Raw genomic sequence first — 24,007 nt, 5'->3', positions numbered from 1 at the left:
CCAGCCGTGGAGATAGAGATAAAGAGAGATGATGAATGATGGATATGGAAGGTTGGGTTGGTTGTCCAGACCTCCAGATACTCATCGTTTCTGCATGTGGTTTCCAGTGCCTTGCCTCGCCGGTACCTATGTACCTAGACGTTGAGTGGTAACGGCTGCCTTGCCTCGCACGTTCCTCCTAACCACCACCACCACCACCATCGTTGCCAGCCACCCGCGAAAGCCGGCGCGTGGCTGCCGGTAGACGGATAAAGGTACGTACATTGAATATCCGCCGGTGGGTGGTGGAGCTGCAAGGAAAGACTGTGGACTTGGCAGGCGGACAGTAGGTGGCAGGCAGGACGCATTGTTAACGACACCAGGCGACTAACAACCAATCAACCAACCAACCTACCTTGTAGCTTTGCTCGCAGCCAATTAAAGGCGCACACGGGGATATCACCGCTTGAATAATTGTTCGCCCGCGATCAGCGATACCGGCTTGGAGTGCGTGGGTTGGAAGAGCGTGGTGACCCGCGTCTTCAGCAACGACTTGGCCGCGTCGCATCGTCATCTCCGTCCGCGAACCAGCAATATCGACAAAGACGCGGAAATCCAACGACGACAAGAAATCGACCACCAACCAGACGCCCGACAACGGCGCGTGGGTGCCGACGCCGTCGACGAACGGAAGACGGAGAGTGAGTGGAGCAAAATAGGCACACAAAAGTAGGCGAAATGGCAGGCATCAGACTTCAGACGACGTGCGTGCATCATTTTACAGCGTCGTCGACTCGTCGTCCTCTCGCGTGGTTTTGGCCGGTTTGGGAGAGGTTAGGACGCCCGAGACGACCCGACCCAGTTTGTGATGGTCAGAGATCGACTGCCTCTGCTGGTTGCCCTACGACCAGGCGCGCCCTCCCTCCCGGCGAGGCGAGGCGAAGCGAAGGCAACTTGCGGCGGCCGCTGATACAGGGCCATGCAGCCATTGACGTGTTGGGCAGGCGGATAGGTGGGTGCTTTGTTCTCCTGCGTACCGTACGGCGTACCTACATGTATCGACAGGTCATGGCTCTCAAGGGGTGCAGCAACGGTGATGGTCGGTAAAGTCAGGATGGCCGCTTGCTACCGCCGTGAATCGCGAGGGTGGAGTCTTGTCCTGACTCCTGTCTGCAGACGAGACAGTGATGGGCGGTTGAGCGGTTTGTGAAGGTTTGGCGAGGTGACCATGTCTAAAAGTACCATTTACGCTTGTCGATGAGGGGCGGGCGAGGAGGGGCAGAAGCCAAGGTTCACCGCCTGACTCTCTCCGCACGTCGGTTGCACCTCCACATGACTTTTGAGGGTTCCAGCAAGGAGGCAGAGGGGGAAGGGGGTGGTGGTGGCGGCAGATGGTCCCTCCCCCTGACTCGGCATCGACTTGACAGAGGCAGGCGGTCTGCAGCCAAAAGGCTTGGAAAAAGCTTGGGTTGGCTCGAGTTTTGCGGATGCTCGGAGCCATGCCCCAAGCGGGCAAGAGTCAGGACACAAAAACGATGTTCGCGGGCGTAGAACCAGGGACGCGGGACTAGCGAAGGAAGGGGGAGAGAGACGCGTCTTGGACGTGGACGAGGTTGCATGCGGCTGATATGGTGTTTGGGCTGCAAGGGGATGGCAAGGGTTCAGCGCTTTTTGTGGGCGGAGAAAGTGGTGATGGAGCAAAAGGCAGTTGAGATGGATGTGCAGTGAGGCCATTGGGTTGAGCTATGACGAGCAGCAGACCTGACCAACGGAGGGCGGGCGGTCCGGGCGGAAATAAAGTAGGCAGAGAAGGTTCCACGCGGCGCCGTTTCAAAATGAGCTTGAGTGCCTGCGGATCTGCGCCGCTGGATACCCCAGATAGCAGCACCAAGGACAGAAAAAAACACATTTCCGACAGTCGGCCAGCCAGCCAGACGAGGACAGTTGGAGCATTTTCGGCGACGGTTGGCTGCAAGATGACGCTCTGGCAAAATACTTGGGCCGGCGTGGCATTGTCTCGTTCATCTACCTGCGGCCGGACTTGTGATAAAAGGCTGGGATGTGGTTCCAGCCGCTCAGATTGAGCAGAGCAGTGATGTGACGGAGACCGGGAAACCGGTACAGGACCGACGGCAAGCCGAATGGAAGGCGAAGGACCAGTGGGAAGGAAAAACTGCTCCTTGATAAGACTCGAGTGGCGGCATTCCTGCACTCTTTTTCTAGACGCGTCCGTGGTACCAGACGGTGAAGTCGCAGTGAGACGGACAGCGCGTCTCCTGGCTCGGGCTTGCAGTGCAGATGGCCAGCTAGCAAAATCGGGGGCGGGGATGGCGCACGTTTGGCATGATGTAGAGAAAAGAGGTCGAGTTTTTGTGCTGACGACGCGTCGTCGGGAGCGGAGCGCTTGGTGTGCTTCTGACAGATGGATGGCGCAGCCCGTCGCCGCGGCGCGCTACAGGTGTAATCCAATGCGACTGGAGCTAGGGGTAGACTCGCCCTGGCGACACTGCAGAGAGTGCCGCATAGGATAGGATAGGACCGATGAGTGAATGACGATGATGTCGCTGCTCCTGAAGATCGCTGTTGGGTGGGAGAGTGCAGGGAGCCGATCGATACTGGTCTGCCACCAACCGCGGGAGTGAGTGTTGTCGACTGGACCACTGGACGGCAAGACAAAGCAAACACGAGGCTCTACGTTTCTCTTTTGGCGATTTATGGCGCTGAAACGAGCTGGGTGTCACGAATCGAGGGGCGCAGTGGCTGCGAGGGTGCGAAAGTAGGGGACTGGCGCGGCATCAAGGTTGGCCTTGACACAGGGCCGCTCGGTCTCACCTCATTTGCCTGCCCTGCCCTGCCCTGGCCCAGCTGCTCTCTGCTGCATGTGCACCTGCGCCAGACCAGACCACGGCTCCCATCTTCCCGCAATCAGAGCCCTGCAATCCGCTTGGCCAAAATTCCTCATATTCTGCCCCAGTCCCAAGTCCGCCGCTCTTCTCTCTCAGCCGTCGCCATCGGATCCTCTGACCTCCCGGACAGGACATGGTCGCTTGACAAACTTTCCGCCCGCCCTACGCTGTTTCCACTCGCTCCGCCGCATACAGCAGCAACCTACAGCTACCACCTACCGTACTGCACGCTGCTCTGCCACCCTCTCTCTCGCCGCTGCCCACCGGCTCGGCATCACACTCTTTCGTCGTCGTCGTCTTCGCATAATCTCCTCTGCATTCGACGTCCAACATGCTAGTTTCCGGCCTGGGCCCGCGCAAGCTGGTCCTCTTCGTCTTCTTCATCGTCTGCTGCCTCTTCATCCTGCTCCGCAACTCGTTCGAGAACAACTTGACCGATCGCGTCGCCGCCATCCCAGAATCATGGAGCAGCCGTCTGGGCAACCAACAGGAACACCTCTCCTCGGACAAGTCGTCACCGGCGCAGGACGTCGCGGCGGACAAGCAGCCTGCAAAGGAAGAAGCCTCCCAGCCTCAGTATTCATTCCCGGCTGAGTCGGTAAGCTGTCCATCTCGACATGTGGCAACCTGGCAACTAACACGCATCACAGAAGCCCAAGACATCCACATCCACCGCCTCTACGGCCTCTACATCACCAACATTAAGCTCGGAGACACGTCCGAACAGCACCAGCAACTCTTGGCATGCTTTTGACGCAATCAAGGGCTCCTCCGACTCGCCCATTGCACACGCCAGGAAGCTGTCGCCCATTTCCAACTTGAAGCAATACATCAACAAAATGATTGTATGGGCTCGCCCAGGGCCCGATCCGAGCCATTGGCCGGCCTATCAGGACTATGCCGACCGCGACTACGACCCCAACCGTTGGGAGGCGTTTCCTGCGTAAGATTGCATTCCCCATGATATCTTCAGTTACTAACACGGCACCAGTGAGCGTGGCTACTACACCGAAGGCGTCAAGACTCTCAAGGCCAAAAAGCAACAGGCTTACCTCCCATATCCCGACTACAATGGTCCCGACTGGAGCAAGCAGTGGAAGGGTGAATACGTGGCATGCGAGGGTCCGCGTGGCAAACTCTTGAATGAGAGTCGCTTGGACCTCGTCACGGCCTATCCCGACATTTCTCCCAACTTCCCAAAGCCGTCCGTCGGGTCTTTCGAGGCTTTGGGTCTAGATGCCAACGTGTGCTTTGATCGTTACGGCCGCTATGGCGCCTACGGTTTTGGTGCTGACGAGTACGATTTGCCTGACTGGGAGCCTGTTCAGGAGCAGGCGGTCATTTGGCGCCACATCAACTGGGGCAAGCTTCAAAACCAGTGCGTCGAGCGCAATCACGAGCGTTTCGCACCCGAGGCACGTACCACTGAAACAAACCTAACCCCCGGCATGGACATACCTGAGACTCCAACCGACACCGAAGCCCCCAAGGGAAGCATCGACTACACCGAGCTTTCTCGCCGCGAGTCTGGTGGTGAGGTTACGCAAAAGTATCACCCGCGCACAGCCATCCTCATCCGGACGTGGGAGGGCTACACGTACACCGACAACGACTTGCAGGCGATCCGTGCCATGATCCAAGAGACGTCGCTGTGGTCTGGCGGTGAATACCAAGTCTTTCTCTTTGTCAACGTCAAGGACCGCAGTGTTCCCATCTTTGACGACCAAAATGCCTACCAAGACATGCTCAAGAAGGTGGTGCCCACCGAGCTGCGCAGCATCAGCATTCTGTGGAACGAGGACATTTGTCAAAGGGCTTACCCCGAAGTCACAGACTGGCAGGTCTACTGGCACCAATTTATGCCTGTCCAGTGGTTCAGCAAGACTCACCCCGAATTCGACTACGTCTGGAACTGGGAAACCGATGCCCGCTACACCGGTCAGCACTACCACTTCCTCCACAGAGTCCAGGAGTTTGCCAAGAAGCAGCCGCGCAAATATCTCTGGGAGCGCAACAAGCGTTACTATGTACCGCAGCTCCACGGCGACTGGGAGACCTTCTTCAACGACACCAACCAGGCCGTCGAGGATGCTTGGAGCGAGGGCGCCGTTGGCAGCCCTGTCTGGGGTGCTATGCCATATGCTCCTGTGCAGACTCCGCTCGGTCCCATGCCGCCGCACGAAATGACTTCGGACAACTACGAGTGGGGTGTTGGCGAGGAAGCCGACTTGATTACTCTTCTGCCCATGTTTGACCCTGTTCGCACATTCTGGTCGTACCGCGACAAGATTTGGAATTACATTGACGGCAAACACCCCGACTTTAGCGTCGACCCGTACGACAATGGCTTCAACGACCCGCGTTTCCCCACGATTCCCCGCCGTATCTTCATCAACACGGTGGCGCGTTTCAGCCGGCGTTTGTTGCACACGATGCACATGGAAAACAAGGCAGGTCGCGATATGCAAGCTGAAATGTGGCCCGCCAGCGTGTCGCTGCAACACGGCTACAAGGCTGTCTATGCCCCGCAGCCCATCTGGTTTGACCGCATCTGGCCACCTCACTACACGGACGCCATCTTCAACGCCAACACTGACGGCGAGTACGCCCCTATTGGCTGGAGCGAAGGTCCCGACTCGCCATACAACGGCGACCGGGAGCACAACTACTACGGATGGAGCTGGTACTTTAGCAGCCGCTTCCCCAAGGACATTTACCGCCGCTGGCTGGGATGGAAGGTCAAGGTACACGAGTGGGGAGAGCCCGAGCGCATCGTGGGCGGCCAGGAAGAGGAGAAGGGTATGGGCGACCGCGTTCAAGTTGGTGGATCAGATAACAGGGATACTGAAAAGCCCGTCGTAGGTGGCCGAATGTGTCTTCCTGGCATGCTGCTGCATCCGGTCAAGAGGATCCAGCAGGGCGAGATCTGAACGCTCCTCGTCGTCTTTTCTTCTCCCTTTTTTCTTTCCTTTCTTCTTTTGCAAGAGAGGTGAGATGCGAGAGAGAGAGAGATATGGAGCGTAGAGGAGCTCTCGCCACGAAATGCCGCCGCGCCGCCCGTCGCCGTCGTCGCTCGCCCGTCGCAATCGCTGTCGCCCGCCGTCTCTACGCTCGATCGCCGCCGCCGCCACCGCCGCTACTACCGTCCTGATGCGAATCACACTCCTCCACTCACACCAACACGCAGCGCCACACTACTCACCGTCTCGCGAGAACAGCCACGAGCTTCGACCGACCGCTCTGCATCTTCGACTCGCAAGACAACGGCTGGACAGCAGCCTCGAGTACGACACTGTCTGCCATGGCACAGGCAGGCGTTGGGCTGAGCTGTGTCCAGTCCAGCTCATCAGACACCATTATCATCATTACATTTGAGGCGAATCAGGAGGGCGCTACTGCCGGGAGCTGAGAGCTGAACTGAATCTGGCCGAGGCGATGGGCTGGCTGTTGTCGTTGTTTTTCATCTTCTACTGGGTCTTTGTTTCAAAACCTTTTTTGTTTGGATACCTTTTTTCTTTTTTTTCCCTTTTCCTTCTTCTCTAGCTGATCCGTTTGCTTGTTTGTTGCCTTGCTCTTGGATGAGATCGGGTGGCCTTTGCTTTTTATGGTCGATGACGTCGATGCGGAGGGTTCCTTGCTGGTGCCGTGGGGTGTCGTCGACAAAGAGAAGAGAGACGGGATGCGAGATGGAAGAGCGAGGGGAAGAAGAGTTGTGGGCTTTCTGGATTGAAAGAAGGAAAGAGAGACAGATTCGCGGGACGCAGTGCTGACGTCGCCTGCTCACTAGCTGGCTGGGTAGCCGTCTCTCTCATGGCTGCCACGCTACTTGGTTGTATGGCGCAAAAGTTGGACGTTAGAAGTGCAGAGCAGAGCAGACAGACGCGCGATACAGTGGGGCTGTTGAAACGGATGTTTTATGGGTTAGGTATGTATGGTATGCATGTGGATGGATGGATGGGGAGATGGTGTTGGTTTGTGTTTTCACAACATCACCCCCACCATCATCGTCATCCTCGCTTTTCAAATCAATCAAGTCAATTGAGTGTCATTGCTCTGTGCGTGCTTGCTTGATGACTCATCCTGGTGGGTGCGGGGAATGTGGTGGTGTCTCTCACATCTCTTCTCTCATTGAATGGACGGAACTAGTTATGTTTGTGGTGGTGCCGGTGTGATGTGTACATCCATGTGTATATGCATATGTACGTATGTGCTACAAACAAACTCAACATAACATGTACTGATGCAGATAAAGTGGGGCCTACAATGCCGTAGTAGGTAGGTGTACTCCTCTCGTCAGCCTTTTTCCTGGCTCCCCTTTGTGATCTCTCTCTCTTTCTCTCTCTCTCTCTTCTTCTCCCTTTTTTCGTTCCAGTTGCGCCCAGCCCAGCCGCGTCCCTTCTGAAGCTAGCACCCGCGTGCGTGGGGACATGGGATAACTCGTTGCTTCGTTTTCCTCGAACGCTGCTGCTGACGCTGCTGCTGCTGCTGCTGCCGCCGCCGCCGCCGCTGCCGCTGCTTGTTTACCACAAGAAAGGGATCAGCGTGTGCGGCGTCTGCTGCTTGAAGCGCGTCCAAGCCTCGCCGTACTGTGATGGTGAGTTAGCTTTGCATTTCATGTTTTTGCTCGTTGCTTGTTTCGTTTGAACGTTGGGGGCGGGGGGGGGGGGGGGGGGGGGGGGGGGGGAGACGGAAAGACTCACCCGCTCACTGCAGTACTTGTCCAGCACAACGACGCCCCGCGTGCTAAAGTCCCACAGGAAGAAGACGCCCACAAACGCCCCGTACCACCACCCGGCGCCCGCCATGGCGAAGCCCGCCCGCCACAGCGTGTACCCGCCGTAGTTGACGTGCCGCGCGTACGCCCACAGCCCGCGCGTACACGGCTTGCCGGCGTTGCGCGCGTCGGCCTTGAACGCCGCGCGCTGCACCTCGCCGTACCATTCGAGGGTGAGGCCGACGGCGTAGAGGGCCGCGCCGACGACGACGGGCGCGGGGAGCGACGAGGCGACGCCGCCGGGGAGGGGCAGCGGGGCGTAGCGCAGCGACGAGAAGCCCGCCGAGCAGAACGCCAGCGTGTTGATTGCGTTGGACACGGCGTTGAAGAGCGATATCTCGACCGCGGCCTTGGGCGGCATCTCCTCGGCCGTCAGCGCCGCGCGCCAGTACGCCTGCTTCGCGGCGGCGCCGACGCTCATGGCGAGCAGGATCAGCCCCGCGGGACTCAGCCCCAGCGCGTCGATGGCGGCCATGCCCGTTGTTGTGGCGGCCAGCCCGGCCGTCGAGGCGGGCAGCGCGTCCATGTGCAGCGTCTGCAGCACCGCGCTGCCCACCCCGCGCGCCAGGATGGCGTATTGCAGCGCGGGCTCGATGGCGCGCAGGCCGATGAAGATGCTGCCGCCGAGCGGTGTGGGGTGCTTGCGGCCGCGCTCGATCATGTCGAAGTGGCGCTCTTTGGCCCAGCCGGGTATGAGCCACGACATGGTGGACGTGGTGGGGTGGAGCTATTCGCGTATGCTGTGCTCTGTTCGGCGGATTGATGGACGAGGGCGGCGCTGACGTTGTATATGGCTGGAGTGCCAAAGGGATGCGAATTCGGGTACGGCGACTGGGTCCTCAATCGCTGGTTGGACTCGGGTTCGCGTGGGCTGGCTGGCGGTCTACAAGGCCTGGACTCGGGATTGCGTACGCGGCGCCGTGCTGTCGCGATGGATGGCAGCTGAATGGCCGGTAAAGGTTGTGGCTGACGTTGAAGCTGCTGCTGGTGACGGACAGACAGCAGGTTGGGCGACTAAAAATAAGGAAGGGACCGCCAGATGCGAGCAGCGGCGCCGCCGCCGCTTCATAAGCCGTCGCGCGCTACATGGTGGATTATGCCGAGAGCTTTGTCAAGAAGGCCGCCTCCGATGCCGAAAGAGCCCACACCCTTACCGCACGCGGGCTATACACATTCACAAGGAAAGGCGCGTGTCTGGGCATGGACGGCAGCACGCACGCCAGCTCCCGGTCCTCTCGTCGGTGATCCATGCTCTTTGGTTGTTTTTTATTATCATTTCTTTTTTGCGTCCAATCGGCAGCCAAGACTTTCGGATATGCAAGTTTCCGCTTGCCGGTGAGCGTGTTTGAAGTTGGCATTTGGCTGGACCCTGGGAATTGAAGCTGATGCGCTGTCTCGGGCCATTGGTTGTTGAAAACGGCCATCGGACGGGTTGCGGCAGGTGGCCAAGGAATGGTCCGGACAAGAAAAGAAAGGGTCACGGCTGCAGCAGTGGTGATGACCGGGAGACGAGCGTGGGTGAAGTCGAAGATGCAGGGGCTGGAGAGCGAGGGAGATGAGACGCGACGCGACGAGAGGAGATGATGTGCCTCAAGGACGGATCAGCGGCCAAGGCAAATGGCCGATCGACCATCACTGACGGTCCGTCACTGCAGCTCCACGTGGTTGACGATTTCCTCTTCACTTTGCGTACCCTCGAGCTAGGCTGTTTTGGGATGCCCATGTGACTACGCTCGCTCGACGCGTCGGCGCTCTTTGTTTCGCGTCTCACCCACTCTCCCCACTCCACTCCTCCTCACCACCCCGCAGCCTTGTGCCTTTCATGGTGACGACCTCGTCCCAGCACCAGTGAGGGCACTCTGCATCTTTTCTACCTTTTCTATGCCATTATGATACCCCTTAGTCTTTTTTTTTCATTGAGATACCCAGCTTTTGGCCTACAGCGACAGCCTGTTTCCTTGGATGCCCATTGGCCGCCTAATATACCACCACCATGCCTCTCAAGTTCACAGCCATCTGTGAACTTTTTCAGAACCTGGAACAAGTAATATCGAGGGATCCACCATATCTTCCAGCACAAAAAGACAAAAAGTTGCGCCAAACTATCCAGCTCTGGTTTCGCACGCACCGAAAGGCCTTGGACCACGATAGCGATCGCCTTGCCGTTCTCTCTTCTCTCTTGCCTGATAGGCGGACCGATCGCGTCTACGGCATTCAGTCGAAATTGCTCGAGAAAATTGTCGGACGATGCCTCGTGCTAGGCGAAGCAAAGTACCGAGAGCTGGGCAGATGGCGAGAAAGAGGCGGTGGTGATCTTGGAGAGTGCGTCGAACGGATTGAACGGGATTTCGACTGTTGTCCACTTCCAGTGGGAGCACCGCTGACCGTCGAAGAGGTAGACGCCGCACTCACCCAGTTGGCAGCCAGGTGCCGCTTCTCGGGACCAGAAGTCATGAAGAGGGTGACGGCTGCAATCCCCGACCAAATCTTGAAACCCACAATGCGACAGATGCATTCCCGAGAGAAGAAATGGTTCGTCAGAATGATTCTCAAGAGCATGGGGCTGCTTCAAGCCGATTCAGGATATATTGAAAAGCTCTTGCTCGAAGGATACCACTTTTTGCTGCCACTTTTGCTCAAATTCAACAACGACCTCACTTTCGCCGCCAATCTGTTGCGTGGACCCCTCAATAAGTTTCCTGCGAACCCCGACCCTCAGTCCCGCCAAGTCTTTTTGGAAGAAGCCGAAGGTCACATTGTCCGACCACAAATTGGCGTCAAAGTTGGCCGACCACATTGGATCAAGGCTCGGTCGTTCAAGAACTGTCTCGATCTAGTCGCGCACGGGCAGTGGATCATAGAAAGAAAGTACGATGGTGAGTATGTTGAGATTCACATCGACTTGGCCAAGGGCCGGGATTGCATCAAAATCTTCTCAAAGAACGGCAGAGATTCCACACAGGACAGGAGAGAGCTGCACAAGATTCTCCGCCAATGCCTGAGGATTGGGCAGGAAGACTGCAAAATCCAAGACCAATGCATCCTCCTCGGTGAAATGGTGGTCTGGAGTGACCTCGAGCAAAAGGTGCTCGGCTTCGAAAAGGTCAGGAAGTTTGTCGGCAGAGCTGGATCCTTCATTGGCACCGACAAGGACTCGCAGCCGCACCCACACGAACACCTCATGATTGCATTCTTCGACGTTCTCATGGTTGACGACGAGCTTACTATGACCAAACCACACGAACAACGAAGGAAGCGCCTCTCGAGCCTCTTGACCAAAATCCCAGGCCGAGCCTCGACTGTCGAATGGAAGCTCCTTGACTTTGCCACTAAGCAGGCACAGAAAAGCCTTGTAGTCCAATTCACAGCTGCTCTGGTACAGCGCTGTGAGGGGCTCGTCCTCAAGCCCAACGCATCCTATTTTTCACTCGCCGCAGGAGAACCCCGGAGCGGCTATAGGGGCTTCATCAAGCTCAAGAGGGATTACATGACTGACTTGGGCGGCGAGAGAGATGTTGCCGATTTTGCTGTAATCGGGGCCAGCTACGAAGTACAACAAGCACAGAAGGCGGGCCAGCAACGCCTCCGCTGGACCAATTTTCATCTTGGCTGCCTGATGGATGACGAGCAGGCCAGATATCGGTCGAGACCCAAGTTCAAGATTGTGGCCATCATCAAACAAGACCAGTGCATTCCACCTCCAGACCTCAAATTTCTGAATCAGCACGGGCAGTTCCGGGAGACAGAGTACGACCCGGACGGCATCGACGAGTTTGATATTCAAATTGGACGCAACTCATCTCCTGATGTTCTCTTTCGAAACCCTTTTGTCGTTGAAATCTTGGGCAGTGCTTTCGAGAAGCCAGCGAATGAAGACTTTTGGATGCTGCGACACCCCCGCGTTCTCAAGATCCACAATGACCGCTCGTGGGAAGACTGCATCACTGTTTCTGGCCTGGCTCGAATGGCAGATGAAGCCAGGAATGCACCTGCAGAGGGAGAATCTCAAGAGGCCAGGCGACTTGTTGAGAAGCTGTATGGCAAGATGAAGAGGGCGGAGGAGCGCCAAAGATCCACTACTCCACGGTCGGCGACCACTGAGAGCCCTGCTTCAGCCGTTCGGCGTGCTATTCACCTGGCAAATGAGGCTGGAAGCCCCACTCCTGGAGCTGTTGCTCAGATACAACCTGTCCAACCTGCGGGCAAGATTTCTGGTCCTTCAAAGGCGCCGCTACAACGTTCCCCTGAGCCATGCCCAAATCCGGCCACTTTTGGCGTCATGCATCCGATTTCCAACGAAGTCCTTGGAAGAGAAGCTACTACAACTCAGCTTACAGCACATACGCAGACAATTCTGAGCCCGAGGTCCTCACAGGTCGTCCAGTGGCCTCGCGTAGAGATTTCACCACCTAAAAGGCGGGCCCTGAATATGGACGGAGTTGCAGGACGCGTCCAACATCCAAATTCCTCGACCGTTCAACTACAGCTGTCAAATTTGCCAGATCCTCAGGGAACAGAACCAGTCGCGAGACTGCCTGCGAGTGTGAATCTTGGACACGTCCAGAGTTCAACGAACGAAGACAAGCCTGTGGGGCAGCTACCCAGAACTCTTGATACTCCTGTCCCTAAGAGTGGTTCTGCAACAAAGGGAGATGAGCAGCGTTCTTCCCTCAAGCCTCTAAAGACCTTTCTAGCACAAGGTGCTAACCAGAGCCATGCACGTGGTGCACAGCGACAGGAGTTGGCAAGTGGCAGTGCTGCTTCAAAGCAAGAGGCTCTCTCAATGACAGCAGCAGAGTCTGTTAATCAGCCTGTTATCAGTCCTAAACCAGCCCAGCCTCCAAGTCGTGGCAACTCTTTACCCACGCCAAAATCGACTCCAGATGATGCAGCATCTGCCAGGAAAGGCTTCCAGTCCGTCATGGCTCCTTTAACTCCAAAGGCAACAGCACGGCAACCGGCCTACGTCGAAATCGTCCCGCCGACACCGCGCCCCTCTTCAAGAAAAGAAAACGCGGCGCCGCCATTTCCTACAGAAACGCCAACAGTGACAAAGGCTAAGGGCACCTCGGGTCGATCAAGCACGAAGAAGCCACTGCGACCCCTGGAACTACCGTCTAGCTCGCCTGATCTCTCGCTGACGCGATCCAAGTCGAAACGCGCTGCCGTCGACGACTTCGATGTCGACATGGTCCCCCGCAAGATCCCAAAATGGGGCACTGGCAACATATCATGCACCATAACCACACCCATATCATCATCGTCATCATCATCCCGCCCCAACCCCAAAACCACGAACACAACCGGCACAATACCACCCCAAAACCTGCCCTATGCCCTCGCACACACCGCAATCCTGCTACCGCCCTACCTCCACACCAACAACACGGCCCTCCGCGACGCCCTAAGGGCCCTCGACGCGTCCGGCCCCCATATCGGCGCCCTGGTGACCGATATGCGCCACTGGCAGCGCGACGCCACCGTCTACGAGCCCCTCGGCCCCGTCGTCGGCGAGAGCCAGGCGTATGCGTCGTGGGAGGGCTGGCGCAGAATCGTCCTTGTCGAGTCGGCTTCTGCGTCCTCTCTTCTCTCTGCACGCTGCCAACACCCCCTAGATGCGACTGGCAAGACATCTCCTTCCTGCTCGGCGGGGAACTGTGGTGGTGACGGTGGTGGGTTCATGGCATCCGACGCCTCCGCACGTTGGCTCCAGCTCGTCCGCGACTGCCTCGGCGACTGTGTCGCCAGCACTATGTTGTTTGACTGGCGCGTCCTGGTCGCGTTGCAGCAGGAGGGTTATGGATGGGGCAAGGGCGGGCAGCGCGAGTTGAGTATCTGGGAGATGTGGTTCAGGGGAAGCGTGTAGTCGAGTGGTGTTTTTCATTGCTCAAATTTCGGTAGCAGCATATACATATATTCATGATTCGACTCGCTTTTGGGAAGTGATGAAGGATGACATTTCTACTATTGGGTTCTGATGGTGCTGGTGCCGCGACTATGGTGCCTGGCTTGCCAACGGAGCGCCGCACGCGAGAAGTGACGACTTGGACGGTCCCACGACCACCAGTGCAGGCTTTGGATTGACTCTTTCCTGAGTGGCCGGGAAGTGGATGCATGTAGAATGAGAGATTCTCGGGCTGCCAGGAGGACATTTATATACACGCCGACTGCCCACTCCTTCCGCGGAACACAGGCTCCAGCTCCGCAAAGAAGAACATGTGCGATGAGCATCACACGCTGAGTGTCTTGCGCTGAGCGCCTTGTGAGCAGACATCTGGTGATGCCCTCCCCTCCCCTCCGGTACCGGAAGACTCCAGAGACATAAAAGTAAGACCTTCAACTGTTCGTTCGCTCGGCCCAGAAACCAGCACCACAGTCATATTTATCTGGGAGCGCTCTCAGTCTAACGAATCACTCTGCTTGGTTTGCCCTGGTTCCGTTCATCTGGAACACCCAGGACTACTCTTTTCTGTTTGGCGGAGTCCACGGACGCGGGGAAAGTTTTCTCGGAGCAGTAAGGGGTAGCGGATTCGATTTGTGGTGTTGAAGACGACCACCATTTTTGAGGCGTGATGGAGAGCAGCATTTCTATACTCAATGACAGGGGTCGTGCAAAGTGACGGCGCACTGACGCTGCTGTGAGAAAAAAACGCTGCCCACGCACAGTATCGATTGCCCAGAATCACCACCAAAGTCTTGCCTTCTCCATGGCGATTTTCCTCCCATGGGTGCCTGGCGAAGCGCTTGCTGATCGACGAAGACTGCAGCCGTCGTGAGCGCTTTTATACATCGAAGCCAGGTAGGCAGCAGCTTGACACATGGAAATCAGAGAGTCATGTGCCATCGCGAACCACATGCCGCAGTAGCAACCTCTCGCGGGCTGTGACTTGTGACTTGCCTCTTTCATGCGGCGTGTAGCACCAACCGAGTATAAAAGGAAGCCATTCGACGGGCTAGGAGCGCAATCAACTCCTCGACGAGACTTCCTGTCTCACACTTCAGATGCAAGGACTGTACTTGGCCTGCGTTTCGGTCACTGTAAAACTGTGTCCCGGCTTCCGCCGCGGGGCCCCCCTCGCCGCGCAGTACTCCCGTTGTCGCCATTGCGTAGAAGAGGCAAACAGCGCAATGTCATGTTGATGACGACAGCTCTTCTGCGCCAGCGATGATGGAATCGACACAATTGCAGAGGTCTCTGGAGTAGGACACAAGCGACCGCCGGCAAGTCACTTCTTGAGCCGCATTTTGGCACAGAAAGCCAAAGTAGATCTGCGTGGCATGGTTGTTGCGTCCAGTAGACACATCGTCAGAAGTGCCGGTTAAACTGCAGGAAAGGCGAGAACTTTTATACCCACCGAACTATCTATCGCCTGCCACGCGCAGACAAGAATCAGAAGTAACCACCCCACGTCACCCGTCGGATGCTCCCGTGACGTGACGTGCGCGTCACTTCTCCTTCCCACCCGCATGTGGCAGCTCCTGGAGTATAAAGGCGTCAACGCCGGCGGGCAAGGAGACGGTCAACTGCGGCGCACGACGACCGGTGCTTGACCAGCTGGGAGAGATACACCAGGAAATCCGTACTTTGTGAGCGTTTGTGCGGCTGCTCACTCTTGACTGCCTGAGGAGTTTCAGGAATATCTGGCTATTTTATTGGCTGTGATGAGGGCGGACACTATCATGGGAAATTGATGGAGATAGTTATTCAGCTGTGGTGATGATGTTACTTCTGCCGCTCTAAGTCGTTGGGAAAGCAACACAAGCGACCGCGAGCGCCCAAATGAGACATTTCTGTTGCAGGGACACGAAGCACCAGAGCAAGTGTTTGAGGTGCTCAGGATTGTGTTTGTCTGCGCCGGAGGCTGCACAGCAGTGGATGCGCCGTATCTCGGAAAGAGAGGCGTTTTTATACCCACACCACTAGGTAGCCATCATCGCTAGGCAACCTTGTTCCCCGACACGTGCGAATTAGAAGCACCTTAAACCAGGCTTTCTCGTGACTGAGCATATCTGAACCGTATGTGATGCCAGTCGAAGCGAAGTATAAAAGCCTATATTCCAGCCCGCAAATACGCATCCAATCTCCTAGTGACAACCTTACCTGCAATGCTGAAACCCGGAAGTCGTGGAGTGTGCGACTCGGTCTGTAGTGTTCTGGCCTTTTGGTTAGGAGAAATTACCTTCTGCGACTGTGAGGTCGGGGCCGGGAAATCTAAGAGTAGCAGGTGAGCTCGTATCAATCCCACTCATGGAAAATGGGGGAAAGCATCATTTGTTATCGACGAAGATGGTGCTTGGTTCGTGGTAATGCTGTTGATGTGGTGATGTGAAGACGACTGTCTACTGCGCGACAAACGACCGCGGCCGCCGAAACCCGAGTGCCATGCATGTCGAATGGTATCAAGTGCCAAGTGAATTTGGGCTTCGTTACTCTGCGCCGATGGTCAAAGGGGCTGAAGTGCTCACAAACCCAGGAGGAGAGGGTGCTTTTATACCAAGTCCTCGCCAGCCTGCCGCGGCCTAGTGCCGCTGGATTCGAAAGTGTCAGTGACGCATCAAAGCAGGCCTCGACACATGAGCTCCTCAGCGGGTACTGGAGGCAGCTGCGACGTCGGCAGCTTGTGACTCACTCCAGGACTGTCTGCTTGTGATTCGGTGACTGGCGTGGTCTATAAAAGATTGCCACCGCCGCCGCAAACGAACACGACAACGAAGCCGAGACAACTTCTGTGGCCAGCACTTCGACGACGCAGACGAAACTCTCGGCTCTCGGTTTTAGGTCCTGGGTGCATGTTCATTTCAACACTTGGTTTCAGGCCCTGGCTCCGGATTCAGTTCGACTGGCGGTGCGCGGCGTGCCGTGGAAAGACAACCAAGTCCAGAAGCCACTGTCGTGCGTCAGTGGTGTGTAAAGCTGCGAGGGAGTCTAGTGGAAGGAACCACCATTATTGACTAGAAGTATTGTGTCTGGCAGTATGTTAATTGGCCTCGAGCAATTCTTCGAGACTTTCTAGAAGGAGTTTTTTGTGAACAGCCCAGGGATAACACATCTGAGACGAGAGTATCCGTGACCAGATTCGATAAGCAAGCCTTTCTGTCAATATTGTAGAGCAGTATTACAACTCACCATCCTTCAACACCATCAACAGTCAGCTATATTCTCCAGCATAGGAACCCATCAGACCTCTGCGTTCAAGAAGAACTCTCAAGCCCATCTCCTCAACCAGCGACCCCAAAACCACCACAGTAGTAATTGTTAGCGAACTTGACAACTTGTTCAGGAGTTCTGTGCTCAACTCTAGACACCGCAATGCCCTCACTTCGCGCGCCGTCAACTCCATTTTATACCAGCGAACCCTGCCCTCGCACGCACAAGGATTCCTGCCCGTAGCTCGTGGCAGTTTCACATGTCCAACTCGCCCACGCGCCAGACCCCACCCCCGACCACATGTCAGCCCGCCCGCTCTTTGAACAAAGTTGCCGACGCACTCAGCCTGGAAGGCTGTTTGCACCGCCACACCACATGGACCACACCGACGATGCTGGGAGGGGAGAAAGACGATGGCGCCTAGATGCCCAGAGACTTTGGCGAGGTTGGTTTGGATGGTACTGTATTTGGCGGTGCGTGCTGTCGACTTGTCTTGTGACTGGATGGTGGTGCGTTGCTTTTTGAGAAGCTGCTTCGGCAAGTTGCTGTCATGGTTGGCTTTGAGATATCATGTTGTAGGGGGAGCGATCGATGGTGATGGAAACCATACCAGCACTTGCTGGCGTGTTTTGGGCACTGGTGGTGTCGTGGACTGGTGAATGTTGCTAGAGTCAAAATCCACAACATCCTCCTCGAAAGGCAGCAGGCTGACAAGACGGATCCGACGATTGAGGTACTGGTAGCTGTGATGGCTGTTGGATGGCATGCAAACAGCGTGATCACAGGAGAACAGTCCGCTATCGAGATCAAGACAGCCAAGTTCGTTATACATCTTCTTCCCAATTCTGAATTCGGAAGAAGGTTCATCTACCATTCAGTCAGTTTACCCCGCAAACGCGAGTTCATGGCAGCGGTGTCGAGTGTGGAAAATCCATGTTCAAGACTTGCGCCTCAATTTGACGGGTATCTGCTCTACTGTTAAGGTTATCTGTCAAATGCTTGCTTGGCCGTTACATGCATGCGGTACAAGGTTCATCCCCCCACACCAAGACGACGCGCTTATTTGCTGCGCTTGTAAATCTTCCTCAAAAACTCTTCAAACACGGCCTTCTTTAGGCCCTCGCTCTCGTCAACCTTGGAGATCTTGTCTCTGATCTCGCCGACAATCTTTTCCTCGTACTCCTGGTACAGCTTCTCGAGCTGGAGCTCGTTGTAGAGCTTCTTGACCCGAGCCTCGCAATCCTTGTCCTTGCGGCCGTAGTTCTCCTCCAGCACCTTACGCTGCTCGGGCGTGCAAATGTTGAGCGCCTGGTTGACGAGCCAGGAGCACTTGTTGTCCTGAATGTCTGTGCCAATCTTGCCCAGCGTCTGCGGGTCGGCAAAGTTGTCGAGGTAGTCGTCCTGCACCTGGAAGTACTCGCCCATGGGGATGAGAATGTCCTTGGCTTGCTGCAGGTTCTGCGGCGTCGCGATATCGCAGAAGTAAATGGCGAGAGCAACGGGAAGGTAGAAGCTGTAAAAGGCAGTCTTGAACCTGACAATGAAGTGGTACTTCTCCAGGCTAAAGTTGTCCAGATTGACCTTGTCCTCGGGGGCGGTGATCAAGTCGCAGTTCTGGCCGAGCTCGGTTTGGAAGCCGACCTCCTGGAAAAGCTCAAACAGGTCCACGTAGTACTTGTTCTGGCGGAAATACTTCTTGAGCAGCAGGTAAATGGCCGCCTCGAGCATGATGGAGTCGTTGATTGCAACCATGCCGACCTCGGGCATGAGGTACCAGCAGGGGCTCCCGCGGCGAGTCTTGGAGCCATCCATAATATCGTCGGCAACGAGGAAGAAGGCCTGGAGGAGCTCAACCATCCAGCCAAGGGTGGCGGACAGGAAGAACTCGTCTTTGGTCAGGTCGCGGCCGAGGAGGAGGGACGCAGTGTCAACGACGGACATGCCGCGGTTGCATTTTCCGCCGACAGTGTTGTGTTCGAGGTTCTGGAGAGGTCAGCTCACGCGCGGCGTATCATAGAGCTCATGCGACCCAAATGCTACCTTTTTGTACCATTCCTGGGCATTGTCGGGGAGGTTGTAGCTCTTGCAGTGAGCAAGAACATCCTCGACCAATTGAGGAAAGACCGACTCGAATTCCTTGAGGGTGACGGGCATGGCGGGCTACCTTGGACGTAGACTTGAGGGACAAGTGGACAGAGGAGGAAGAAAGAGTGGAGCCGACGAGCGAACGAACGAAAGTGAGGCGTCAGGGTCCAAAGACCGCCTTTTGACGGCCGTTGATGGACAATAGCAGGGCCACCTACCGGAGTTTCTCCGTTGCGCCGTGTTTACCTAGGTGGGCTGCCTTCCTTTCCATGCGCCACCAGCGGCATCGTCCGCGACAATTGACACGCCGACCTTGTCCAGCCTATATATTGCGCCGACGCCCCGTATCGTGGCCTATCCTATCGCCTCATCCAAGTCCACCCTCAGACGCGCTGCGCCGGCCCGATACGAGATGAGCGGCCTGAGCGACGCCGAGAGCGCGCAGCTCCAGGCGCAGCTCCAGAACGCCGTCGTCCAATGCTCCGACAGATGCCTCTTTCAGTCGGCCAAATGGTAGGTCTAATTCTCGCACACGCTTACCATGTTGCCAAGCGCCTGACTCTATGTGGCCAGGGCGGCCGAACTTCTCAACTCTTTCGAATTACCCGACCTAACGTATGCCTCAGACACCGACGCAGATTCACCCGTGAGCACCTCGCCGAGCCGACCGAAAGATTTATTTGCCGCGGACCCAGCAGAAGCGCGACTGGAAGCAAAAGAGCTTCACAAGTTCCTCTTGGCCAAGACGTACTTTGACTGTCGCGAATATGACCGCTGCGCTGCGATATTCATACCGACCAGCATGTGGTCGGGGACTTCTTTGGCCGTGCCACCAACGCCACAGATGACTCGACCAAAGACAAGCTCCAAAGGCAAGGGACGCGCCAATGCAAGCCCGGAAAAGGTCAGGCCGGAGCCACACTCGCTGTCCGGTCTCAGCCAAAAGTCGTTATTCCTGGCGCTCTACGCCAAGTACATTGCGGGGGAGAAGAGAAAGGATGAAGAGAGTGAGATGATTCTCGGCCCGGCAGATGGCGGCATGACGATAAACAAGGAGCTCAAGGGCATATCAAGAGTATTGGAGGACTGGTTTACAGACCGACATGGTCATGGCAAGGAGGGTTCTGGCTGGTTGGAGTATCTCTACGGCATCGTAATGGCCAAGAGTAAGAACGACGACTTGGCCAAGAAGTGGTTGATCCGCAGCGTCCACCTGTACCCGTACAATTGGGGAGCATGGCAAGAGCTGTCGTCGTTGATCAGCTCCGTCGAGGAGCTCAATGCCATCACGGAGCAATTGCCACAAAACCTCATGACGTTTCTCTTTCACATTTACACGAACCAAGAGCTCTACCAATCGACCGACCAAGTGCACGACGAAGTCACCGAAGTCTCGCAAATCTTTCCCAACAGCGCATTTCTCAAGACGCAGCGCGCCCTCCTCTACTACCATTCCAAAGACTTTGAGGAAGCCGAATCCATCTTTTCTTCGCTCCTAATCTTGGATCCGCACCGCCTCGACGCCCTCGACAACTACTCCAACATCCTCTACGTCATGTCACAACGACCAAAGCTGGCGTTCCTCGCGCAATTGGCAACGGCCAACGACAAGTTCCGCCCCGAAACCTGCTGCGTGGTGGGCAACTACTACTCGCTCAAATCCGAGCACGAAAAAGCCGTCATGTACTTCCGGCGCGCCCTGACACTGGACCGCAACTTCCTGTCGGCCTGGACGCTCATGGGCCACGAGTACGTCGAGATGAAGAACACGCACGCGGCGATTGAGTCGTACAGGCGGGCCGTCGACGTCAACCGCAAGGACTACCGCGCCTGGTACGGCCTGGGGCAGACGTACGAGATGCTCGAAATGTACAGCTACGCGCTGTTTTACTTCCAGCGCGCGGCGAGCTTGCGGCCATACGACCCCAAGATGTGGCAGGCGGTCGGCAAGTGCTTTGCCGAGGTGGGCAAGATCGCCAACGGCATCCGCGCGTACAAGCGCGCGCTGGTGGCCGGCAGCTACTACGACAGCGGGCACGGCGCAGCAGCGGAGGGTGGAGGAGGTGGCGGCGGCAGCTTTGGCGGCGGTGGTGATGGCAACGCGGACGACATGGGCTCTGCCAGCGGCGTCCTCGACCCCGAGGTCCTCTACCAAATCGCGCTGCTGTACGAGCGCCTCGACGACCGCGCCGAGTGCGCCGCCTACATGGAGCTCTGTCTGGCGCAGGAAGACGGGCCTATCGCCGCCTCCCCCCCGTCCACCCGCCCAGGCGCTCCCGGCGGCGCCGCAGACAACTCGTCCGAGTCGGGCAACGCGTCACCTCACAACTTCTCTCCATCAGTCTACTCTGGCCTCGGCCCCAGCACTGCCAACAATAACAACAATAACGGCGACGCCGCCGGCGCAGTCGAGTCCCTGGGCGTCGGCGTGACGCCGACGACCAGCAAGGCTCGCATGTGGTTGGCTCGCTGGGCCTTCTTCAATGCTGATTACCAGCGCAGCATGGAGTTGGCGAATGAGCTTTGCCAGGATGGCGTCGATGTTGAGGATGCGAAGGCGCTGGTGAGGGATGTGAGGGCGAGGATTGAGAGGGGCGGTGGGGGAGGGGGAGGGGCTGGGAAGAGTGTGTAGGTTGAGAGAAAAGAGGGTGAGAGTGGATACTGGGGGATTGAGTAGAGTGGATACCGGGGGAGTGAGTAGAATGGTGATGGGGACTAAAAGATGGCGTTGGTGGTCTGTCGTCCATCGGTTGTTAGTCAGCGTCTGCTGTATGCACGCATGGATACATGGTTACGTGCGGCAACCTCACTCTTCTTTCCGTCACTTCCTCATGTATCATCCACTGCTTGCCATCATGTTTGAATTGACTGACTGTATAAAACATCGATCTACCTTTTACCATAGCATAGCCCTGCGCGCCTAACCCCTGTTCGTAGAACATCGAATGTCGAATCCTTTCCCCCTAATCCTTTCTCCTCGTCCGTCGTTCATCCCATACATACTCATTTCATTCATGCATCCATGGTGCGATCAAAAGGGGCAAGAAGGAGGTAAAGATGAAAATACGCGTGGTCTTTCGTAGGAGGAAAAGAAGCAAAGCAGCAAAGACAGTCATCCACACCCTCCCTCCCGCATCATCTACGCGCTCGCCGCCCGCCTAAACAGCAAGCCATCTCTGAAATCGCCAAACTTGGCATTCCAAAAATCGCGATAGTAGCTGCTGCGCGCAACCCACGGACCGCGATCGCCCGTCATGGGCAGCGCATCCATGGCCTTCTTGACATAGGTGGAGTTAAGGTTGAGGGTGGGGCGCTTCTCCATGGAGGCGGCGTCGTGGGGCGGGAGGGTGGGGACGCACGAGGCGATGCCCTCGGCGGCCATGTGGTTGACGATGCGCGTGAAGAGCTGCGCCGTGGCGTCGGCGCCCAGCGTCCAGCTGGCGTTGGTGTAGCCGATGACGAAGGCCGCGTTGGGCACGTCTTGCAGCATCAGCCCGCGCCACAGAAACTTGCTGCCCGCGTCGATGGGGGTTCCGTCGACGCTGAGCCGCGTGCCGCCCGCCAGCAGGATCTTGAGGCCGGTGGCTGTCACGATGATGTCGACGCCGGACGTGATGCGCGGGTTGAGCTTTTGCGCCGCTGGGTCGGTGAGCTGGATGCCGTCGGCGGTCACGGTTTTGATGTGTCCCGTTGCGATGCTCGTCTTGCCGCTGGCCAGCGCGTCGAAGAAGTCGGCGTCGGGGCACACGCACATGCGCTGCTCCCAGGGGTTGTATGGCGGGACGAAGTGCGGGTCGTGGGGGACGTTCTTGGGGAGCATGCTCTGTGTGCGTAGGCGGAGGATGGCACGCGCTGCGCGAGGAAAAGCGCGGCAGAAGTTGAAGAAGAACCATCCTATGAAGAGCCAGCGCCAGCGGAGGAGCTTGGTGCCAATGGCCGCAGGGAGAATCCAGCTGATGAGCTTTTCGACGGGCGACGCCGAGGGCAGGGACAGGAGGTAGGACGGACTGCGCTGGAGCATGGCGACGTGCGAGGCCTTGTCGGCCAGCGAGGGGAGCAGCGTGATTGCTGTTGCGCCGGAGCCGATGACGACAACCTTCTTGCCTGTGTAGTCGAGATCCTCAGGCCAGAATTGCGGGTGCACAATGGTGCCCTTGAAGTTCTCCAGACCCGGGATGGTCACCTCGAGCGGCTCCTGGTAGTCGTAGTATCCGGTGCCCATGAACAGGAAGCGCGAGGTCAGCGTCTTCTTTTCGCCGTTGTGCTCGACGCTGAGGCGCCATCTCTGGAGCTCAGAACGCCAGTCGGCGGCCAGCAGCTTGTGGCGGAACTTGATCTTCTGGTCGATCCCGTACATGGCGGCCGACTCGCGAATGTACTTGACGATGGACTCGCCGTCGGCGATGGCTCTTTGCTCCTTCCATGGCCGCCAGGGGAATCCAAAGGTGTGCAGGTCAGAGTCGGAGCGGATGCCGGGGTACTTGAAGAGATCCCACGTGCCGCCTATGGCGTCGCGAGATTCGAGGATGGCGTACGACGTGCCCTCGGGCAACTGTGTCTGGACGCGGTATGCGCCGTTGATGCCAGCAATGCCAGCGCCGACGATGATGACGTCGTAGTCAGTGCGAGTGTCTTTTTCCATGGTTTCGTTTGGCATGTGCCTCGCCGAGTGAGACGCGGGAAGTGAGCAAGCAGGTGTAATAGGAGCAGGAGAAGGACTGGAGTCAAGAAGTGGGTTAAAAGGGCTGAGCACAGAGGCAGTGGGCAGGCGTGCCGCGGTTTTAATTGTCTGGCAGCGGGCCCAGCAGCCTCGGAGCTTCTGTGGAGGACTCGCATCATGATCATGAAGTCGATGGTCTGTCGGCCGAAAAGGGCGGGAAGGGTGTGGCGTCTGGGGAACTTGTTGGCCGAGGCACTTGCCCGTCTGGTTTAAGCGCACGTCGACAGCAGCAAGGCAAGCCTTGCGAACGATGGGCCGTCACACAGTCGTCGGGTCGCCTCTTGTTGCTGCCTTCGTTCATGGCATCCGTCCTGTCGTCCGGCCGGTATTTACGCACGTTCTCGGCTTCCAGTCAAGACAACTGTGGCGCCGTCGTGTTGGAGCCCTCATAAGCT

General features: G+C 57.0%; 8 protein-coding genes across 8 annotated transcripts; 4 read left to right on the top strand and 4 right to left on the bottom strand.

Moving 5' to 3' along the window:
* Positions 1-1,247: 1,247 nt before the first annotated feature.
* J3D65DRAFT_611619 (uncharacterized protein) lies at positions 1,248-2,020 on the bottom strand. Its single transcript, XM_066798930.1, has one exon. It carries the CDS (start codon positions 1,886-1,888, stop codon positions 1,547-1,549), a length of 342 nt encoding a protein of 113 aa, XP_066660287.1. The 5' UTR covers positions 1,889-2,020; the 3' UTR covers positions 1,248-1,546.
* Positions 2,021-3,118: 1,098 nt separating this feature from the next.
* Positions 3,119-5,949, top strand: J3D65DRAFT_47486 (uncharacterized protein). The gene is made up of 3 exons (XM_066796520.1): positions 3,119-3,483; positions 3,536-3,828; positions 3,877-5,949. Exons 1-3 carry the CDS (start codon positions 3,217-3,219, stop codon positions 5,813-5,815), a joined length of 2,499 nt encoding a protein of 832 aa, XP_066660286.1. The 5' UTR covers positions 3,119-3,216; the 3' UTR covers positions 5,816-5,949.
* A 1,257-nt stretch (positions 5,950-7,206) lies between these two features.
* Positions 7,207-8,479, bottom strand: J3D65DRAFT_47525 (uncharacterized protein). Its single transcript, XM_066796525.1, has 2 exons — positions 7,586-8,479; positions 7,207-7,471 (listed from the first exon to the last, which is right to left on the bottom strand). Exons 1-2 carry the CDS (start codon positions 8,363-8,365, stop codon positions 7,406-7,408), a joined length of 846 nt encoding a protein of 281 aa, XP_066660285.1. The 5' UTR covers positions 8,366-8,479; the 3' UTR covers positions 7,207-7,405.
* A 964-nt stretch (positions 8,480-9,443) lies between these two features.
* J3D65DRAFT_611608 (uncharacterized protein) lies at positions 9,444-13,588 on the top strand. Its single transcript, XM_066798929.1, has one exon. The coding sequence runs from the start codon at positions 9,653-9,655 to the stop codon at positions 13,523-13,525; it is 3,873 nt and encodes a 1,290-aa protein (XP_066660284.1). The 5' UTR covers positions 9,444-9,652; the 3' UTR covers positions 13,526-13,588.
* Positions 13,589-17,724: 4,136 nt separating this feature from the next.
* Positions 17,725-19,166, bottom strand: J3D65DRAFT_611596 (ERG20 farnesyl diphosphate synthase). Its single transcript, XM_066798928.1, has 2 exons — positions 18,848-19,166; positions 17,725-18,790 (listed from the first exon to the last, which is right to left on the bottom strand). Exons 1-2 carry the CDS (start codon positions 18,959-18,961, stop codon positions 17,867-17,869), a joined length of 1,038 nt encoding a protein of 345 aa, XP_066660283.1. The 5' UTR covers positions 18,962-19,166; the 3' UTR covers positions 17,725-17,866.
* A 138-nt stretch (positions 19,167-19,304) lies between these two features.
* On the top strand, positions 19,305-21,524 carry J3D65DRAFT_546062 (anaphase promoting complex subunit 8; the record flags this gene model as incomplete). The annotated part of the gene is made up of 3 exons (XM_066796799.1): positions 19,305-19,405; positions 19,466-21,148; positions 21,257-21,524. 3 exons carry the CDS (start codon positions 19,305-19,307, stop codon positions 21,522-21,524), a joined length of 2,052 nt encoding a protein of 683 aa, XP_066660282.1.
* Positions 21,430-21,856, top strand: J3D65DRAFT_611592 (uncharacterized protein). The gene has a single exon (XM_066798927.1). The coding sequence runs from the start codon at positions 21,595-21,597 to the stop codon at positions 21,814-21,816; it is 222 nt and encodes a 73-aa protein (XP_066660281.1). The 5' UTR covers positions 21,430-21,594; the 3' UTR covers positions 21,817-21,856.
* Positions 21,779-23,706, bottom strand: J3D65DRAFT_47382 (monooxygenase flavin-binding family protein-like protein). Its single transcript, XM_066796515.1, has one exon. It carries the CDS (start codon positions 23,547-23,549, stop codon positions 22,032-22,034), a length of 1,518 nt encoding a protein of 505 aa, XP_066660280.1. The 5' UTR covers positions 23,550-23,706; the 3' UTR covers positions 21,779-22,031.
* Between the last annotated feature and the right edge of the window lie 301 nt (positions 23,707-24,007).

This window comes from Phyllosticta citribraziliensis (assembly GCF_038025025.1).
Source record: "Phyllosticta citribraziliensis strain CPC 17464 chromosome Unknown J3D65scaffold_1, whole genome shotgun sequence".
Taxonomy (NCBI): Eukaryota; Fungi; Ascomycota; class Dothideomycetes; order Botryosphaeriales; family Phyllostictaceae; genus Phyllosticta; species Phyllosticta citribraziliensis.
The sequence above is the reverse complement of the archived record's forward strand: the minus strand, read 5'-3'. Positions and strand labels throughout refer to the sequence as shown.